The 6891-nt window shown below is 48.6% G+C and overlaps 1 protein-coding gene across 1 annotated transcript in view; it reads left to right on the top strand.

Annotated features, from left to right (window-relative positions):
* Positions 1-824: 824 nt before the first annotated feature.
* Positions 825-6891, top strand: part of LOC8028595 (MARVEL domain-containing protein 1) — a 49149-nt gene continuing 43082 nt past the window's right edge. The window contains exon 1 of the mRNA XM_029968962.4: positions 825-1394. Within this exon, the coding sequence (XP_029824822.1) occupies positions 1206-1394 (189 nt within the window). The 5' untranslated portion in view covers positions 825-1205. The remainder of the gene's footprint in view (positions 1395-6891) is intronic.

Here is a 6891-nt window from a genome sequence, read left to right as displayed (position 1 = left end):
GTCATTTCTGTCTGCTGCGTGAACTGCGAACGTCTGGTGGGGCATTTGAATATTTCGTTCTGCTAGACCTTAGGAGGGGTTAAAAATACCCAAGGGATATTGGCAACCACAAAACAGGTGCCGGTTTTTTTTTTTGTTTTTCTCCTATCCGAGAGAGATGACGTTTCCACTTTACCCATCAACTGATCAAGGGGTGATATGGAGGACACGTCGTAGCAGTGCTACCGTGTAAGAGGTCATTAGAGGGAACCTATAATTTGTGTCACGCGGCTGGCGTCTTTTTCTACAAACAAACAGTGTGTGTTTCCAATTAACGGCACTTTAATTAAGAGTTTGAAAACCCTCCTAGAATTTGATGGGCAGAATTTTGAAGCGAGCCGGCGGCAGACGTGCGCGCTCGCAATTGGCGACGAGAGTTTTTCAAACTTTTGACCTGGTAACCTCGACACTGAGAGAGGAGGGATGACAGAAGGAAATCATTCATTTGAGCCGGGCCTAGCCTCTAACCCACACGCAACTCGAAACTTCTAATACGGCCCCTTGTTTTTATGCGGGGGCAAGCGCCCCCTACTTCGTACCCCCCCCCCCCCCCCCCCCCTTTACCCCCTCCCTGATTTTATATGTTCGCATAAGCTGTGTTTTGTCTTATACATGTTTTATTTCTTCTGCCATCACACTCCCTGCGTTCTTTTTTGGCAAGCGACACTTTACGGCAGGCTGTACGCACGCCAAGCACACAGAGTCGTCGTATCAAACCGGTTTGCTGTTGTTATCTGAGGGCGAGAGCGTTGGACCGCGCTGCAGAGCGCGGCGGAGCGGGCTCCGCCATTACTGCCGCGGTTTCGGTTGCGGGTGGTCGTCGTCTGCTAACGCGACTTCTCTGTCGTCTGCTTGCCGCACGGTTCTACACCATTCGCGCGAGGACTTCGTTTTGGTGCAACTGTTCCCCGTAGGGCTGGATTCCACTGGCGAGTACATCAGAAAGTTTTTTTTTCTCGTCATAACCGAATTCGACAATTCCTTTTCCTGTGATTTTTGATCGGACAACTGAAAGCGCACCTTGCAGCCTGCCGTGGTGATACGTTTCTTTTCGTGTGAAGAGAAGTTCAGGCCAGAGGCACGGTTTCGTTGTGCATTAAACGGTGTAGTGCAGTCGATCTCTCAAAAGGTTTCGTGGGCCGCTTGGTGCCTTTTTCCGGCTTCCGATGCTGCAAGAGATGACTCGCGACGCGGACATGAACAACCAGAACACACAAAAGACGGAGACTAATACCTCGCGGTCTGCTCGAGTAACGGCGACGGTGAAGGTGGAGCCCGTGGCCGTCGGAGATGGCCTCAAACTGAACCCTTACTACTTCAAGACTGTCCCTGGAATCTTGAAACTGATTCAAGTGGTGAGCTCTTTCCCATCTATTTTCATTTGATGTTTTTGTTGGTTGGAAAAAAAAAGAAAGGGGAGTTTTCAAATCAAAATTCTATCGCCATTTTTGTAGTAGTGTGATTTGTTTTTCGGAATGCTGCCTTTTAATTGTTTGTTGCGTACGTGGTAGATCGTTTTATGAAAATATTTTGCTACCCAGTTGTTTTCGACTGGGAAATTGTAATGCAAGCTTAATTGTGACAATCATGGCACAATTCAGCTTGTACGCCCAGTGTGTCGTGAAGCTGCAGTTCCTTGAACATAAGGTTGGTGCTGTCATGACTATTTTTTTTTTACAGTATGTGATTATGGTAACGTTTGCGAAATAGCCCAGGCCAATTTATTGCTTTTATTTGCCTTTCAAACTTTAAAAAAAAAAAAAATCCGTTTATCTGACAACATTATTAAGAAGGCGGTAACCCGTAGAATCGTTTGATCTATTTACTACTAATTGTATTTATCTAGCCTGAGGTCGACACTCTATCCGCTCAACAGTGTGGAGAAAAAAAAAAAAAGATTTCCAAGTGTGATTTACAAAAACAAAACGAAGCAAAACTTTTCGCATGTTCTATTAAAGTCACAAACAGCCACGTTTTGTGATTAACAGTTGATATTATATTAGGATTAGGTGTGATGACTATAAGAGTCAATATCTACAGAAAAAAAATTCGGGTGGGAATAAATACCGCAATAAGGAGTCGAACAGACAGAATAGAAGTCGTCCTAAGAGCGCAGAATTTATCGTGGCCAGCTTCACGCTGATACCAGGTCAAATCGCTCATAAACAACGGAGTGCCCTTCGCCGTGTAAATGTTACTCGGCCAGTGGGTTATCGCACCGAAATATTCCGGTCATCACGGCGCGGTCTTTTTGTGTGACAATTTCGCGGCCTGCCACAGCGAAGCTTCGCAGTCGAGAAAACCAGTTTGGAAGAAACACGCTCCATCCGGGTTCTCACGTATCTTCCAAGGATCGCCTCGTTCCTAGCGCGAACGCTACCTCCTTCCAACAAACTCCCTGGCTCAGCCGATCACAACTCCCACTCCCGGCATGCCAATCGCCAAAGCTCGGTAGGGAGTCGACGGTGGCACTGAATCTTTATAAATTCTCAGTTTGCCTGGTTTTGTGCACGTACCCTTATTTGAGCTTGTCAACTCACGTGGTCCTTTGACCGAGCACGCTAGCGGAGAGTGCCGCAACTTCAGCGAAGGAACAACTTTCCACGTTCGTACTTAATGGTTGGATTAAGGAAACAATGGCAGCGTGGAGCACATTATGATGGGACCACATTATGCAGAGCTTTGCCGTATTTGAAAAAAAAAAAAAAAAAAAAAAAAAACGAAATGTTCTAATATTCGAAAAAAAAAAACAGCACACACACACACACAAGTACACACACACAAGCACGGCCTTGCATGGTGCCTGCTGCAAGTAGACGTGTATTGAGGGCGCGCGTGGAGGGGAAGAGGCGTGCGACTACGCACTTGCGCCCGGAGCGGGAAGTCAAAACAGTTGTTGCACGAAATGGGACTAATGAAAAACAAATTGTCAACGTGAACGTTAAAAAGCTGGGAGGCACTCGACAAAAGAGCTGCTCCCTTCGATTTCAATCAGGCTTGCAGCGACTGGCCAGCTACACTTCCGTGGATAATCTGGCAGTGCATATAACGAGTGTGCGGAAATCTCTTCGCTTTGATGACGAAGCAAAGAGTTTCAATTCTGTCCACCAAAAAAAAATATCTGTTGCCCGTTACGACACGAGATCTGTGCGATAAGTTCCCCCATAGCACGTGCCGGCTGCTTCGCCGTGATTGGCTGCACCTGCGCAGAATTGTATCGAAAGCAGAAAGTTCGCGCTGGAGTCGGAGCTTTTACTGCAGACCTTATGTTGCGACAGACTATTGTGAAAACGAGTTCGATGGAACTTGATTTCGAAGAGTGCTCGAATGTGCACAGTTTCGGACTCGTCGTCGAGTGCAAAGAACGTGCAGACGTTGACTCTCTCCTTGCAGAAATAACTGTGTTTTGGTATCTCTCTGGTATTAAAACTGGAAAGTATATGGCACAGTTTTTACGCATATTAGCAACACACAGTACTGAGATAAAATTGCATCCCACGTTGACGTTTCTTCTTTTTTTTTTTTAATCTTAGTCATTAGTTGTTATCACAAGTAACGCTTATCCTAAGGTTTTGATGTCGGCGATGTTTCGTCGATATTAATTTTGAAGGTGTACGAACTAATTTTTTTTGGTCGCGAGGAAAATAGGGCATGCAGCGTTCACTTGGAGGAGCCAATAGGACCAACTCCCTTTCGCATAAGGTATTTTATAGCAATTTATTCAATGCAGAGTTATAGTCATAACTGCGCACGTCGAGATATGCCAGAGCGTGTACGACTACAGACAATGGTCGTAATTTAACTTGCACACAGAAGGTGCGTACCCCTAAAGACAACCTCTCATAACCCTGAGCTCTTCTAACGCCGTTTAAGAAAAAAGCGTACAAGAACGAAACTCACTGTATGGCTCGCGTGCATCGCTGGAGGCCCCAGCAACTTGCATTACGTATAATATATGCTCGTGAAATCAGCATTCATCGCCACGCATTAATTGACCTTCTCCGCTCCACAACTCGAGAGCTCCTCGCCCCAGATCTGCTACGTTGAGCTAGTCCAAAGAGTTTGTAAAGACCCCTAATAGTATTGCGAAACCCATACCGCCCCCCCCCCCCCCCCCACCCGCCAAATGGCATTATTAATGTCGAACCTTCCTCACTTTTACTCGTGTCTCTTTTACTAGGGTCAGAATGACATTTACCGACATGACGTTCGGAGTAATCGACAAATCTGCCCGTGATGCTGGCTCCAAGCGTCAAGAGTTGGACTGTATTGGATGGAATTCGTCTGAACGTAATTTAACGCTCCAGCGTGACTATAGTCAGTTACAGGTTAAGAAGAGTTTTCGAGGGAAAGGAAGGCTGAGGAGGAGGAAGCAGACGGAACGCTGGAGAAGGCATCCAGCATTCCGTTTGCTTCCTCCTCCCCAGCCCTCCTTTCCCTCGAATACTTTTATTAACCTGAAATTGACCATAAGATGATAGCCACCTTCGACTTCCCACTTTCTTCACTGGACTTCAGAACACAAATAATAATAAAGAACACAATACAAAAAGGATATGCAAAATAGGCTAGGTTTTCCCTCCTTTAACGAAGTGACGACACTAACGATATTTTGCAGGGAAACAATTCCATCTTGAACACGCCACTGCACGAGGGCGTCTCAGGACAGGCTCACAGCCTTAAGACGATCTGGACCGTGTGGGCGGAAGAGCGATTCGTTAAATGGGGCATCTCGCAGCGCAGACACGGTGGTCATGGCGACCTCCGCGTGCCCGAATACTTCTCTCCACCAGAGGTCCGCTGCTTTTTCTCGACGTGTGCCGAGCGATGCTTTCAGGCGAGACGTGCCCCGCTAAAGAGCCCGATGTGGCCCCTTGGACCGTGGCCGTTCATGCGGCTGCACGAGAGATTAAGCGTTGCCTATCGTGTCCGCTATGGCGTGTGGGGTGGATGTTACGGGTTACGGAGGAAAGGGGGGGGGGGGGGGGGGGGGGTCCATTGTGAAAGGCGCGTTTTTTCACGACCGACCGCTCTTGTTGTTTCGGCGCGTTCTTGCCACGTTTCGAGTCGAGAGGACAAACGGCAAGGTAGCCCCGGCATGAATATTTAGCGGACGGGACCACGCTTTTGTTGGTCTACGGTCGACCTCACGAGACCACGAGAAGCGTGTCGGGCCGGCGGCCATCACGAACTCGCGCACGACTTCCGAGCTCGTCGTGGCAGATGGGACAGTTGAGTCTGATGCATCGACATGTGGGGCCGGTGTTGGATGCTCCAGCGTTGATTTCTCAGGGGCATTCTGTCGAGAAACACGTTGGCAACAAAATAGCTCGAGGGGGTTAGAAGTTGGGCCTCGGGTCACCCTCCTTCGTGTTCCGATGGTTAAATCTCCTGGAAGATCTCTCCGGCGCACATTTCCGCTTTTGCTTCGAAGAGGTAACCTAAGAGGAAAATCTGTGGCCTGTGCGGTTGACCCTGGAGCGCGCCGATTACGTCTTGAGCCGGCTAAGGCAACCGGTTGGCAAAGGGAGCATGTGCTGGCGGAATGCTCGTACACGCGCATCCTGGTTCCCTCATTCTGGGTTTTCTTTCGTACTTTGTTTGTTTTTTTCTACGTGAGGAAATTTTGCTCTTCCGAGTAGCGGTTCCACGCGGGGATATGTTGATGCGTGGAGATTTGCATGCGGGTGCCAAGGGTGGAATATTGGCATTCAAATGATCCAGCCGTCGGATGCGCGCACGTGGGTTCCCCTTCTGGAAAACCCTCAGTAGGATTTTCGTGTGAAAATATCGCGTTCGAGTTACAATTTAAGTCGAGAGAACAGCTTCGGTGATAGAGCTTGCTATTAAAAACCGACGACCAGTTCGCGCTTTCCACTTCCCCCCTCCCTTCCTCCTCTCCCCCCTTCTACTCTATGCACCGTTGCCTGTTTCCTTCTTTCCCATGGTGAGGAGGATCTTCTGCCTTGCAGAATCTCGAGTCTGGTCGTCGGCCTTTAAGCAAATCACGTTGCACTTGAGGAGGAGAAACTCTTCAAAAAGTTGAGACTCAGAGGCATGGAACTCCGTAAAAGAAAAGATGAAAAGAAAGAAGAACTTACATCTGAATTGATGGGGCCCCCATAAAAGAAAAAACAAAACAAAAAACACCCATATCAGTATAGAGGACAATCCTTCTACCGTTCACGCCTTTCTCGAGAATTCCGGGCGTCCCCGCGGCTCCGGTTGTCTCGAACCAATATCGATCAAAGGGTTCACTCCCTCCGTGCACCCCATCACGTTCATGTTTGAGAATGTGCCTTCTACGAACGACATGTGGAATGCTCTCGAGATAGACGTGTCTCGTATGCGAGGCGGTTAATTTCCGTGACTCGCCGGATAGCCCACATTCCTATCCTGGAATCCGTCAATTTCAATTCTGGAAGGGCTCGTTGTCTGCGCCTCGTGAGCGAGAACAGGCTCCTTTGCTCCTGGCTTTCCGCGCCCATCGGTCGACACGACAGGCAGTCGACTGGCGCTGACGGGCACCCACGCGCATTAAGGTAACACCTCCCAGACAACGAGGCCGTATCAGCTGAACGTGTTACGTCACCTACCGAAGGCTATCGCGATTGCACAGATTGGACACTATAGCGCTGCGCCGGCTTTCGGCTAGGACTCGTGATCAACTCAGTGAGAACACGACTCCCAGCCGAACGCTAAAGCAGCACTCGTCTCAAATCTATGTATGTACCGAGTTAGCCTCCGGTACGTGACGTAACACATCCAGCACTACAGGCCTCGTTATTTAGGAGGTGTTGATTAAGGTGGGGTTTGCAGTCGACGGAGGTTCCTAAATGGCCGTCTCCCTGG

This window comes from Ixodes scapularis, unplaced genomic scaffold (assembly GCF_016920785.2).
Source record: "Ixodes scapularis isolate PalLabHiFi unplaced genomic scaffold, ASM1692078v2 PGA_scaffold9__187_contigs__length_104089568, whole genome shotgun sequence".
NCBI lineage: Eukaryota > Metazoa > Arthropoda > Arachnida > Ixodida > Ixodidae > Ixodes > Ixodes scapularis.
Note: the sequence above shows the minus strand (reverse complement) of the source record. Positions and strands in the feature narration are given on the sequence as shown.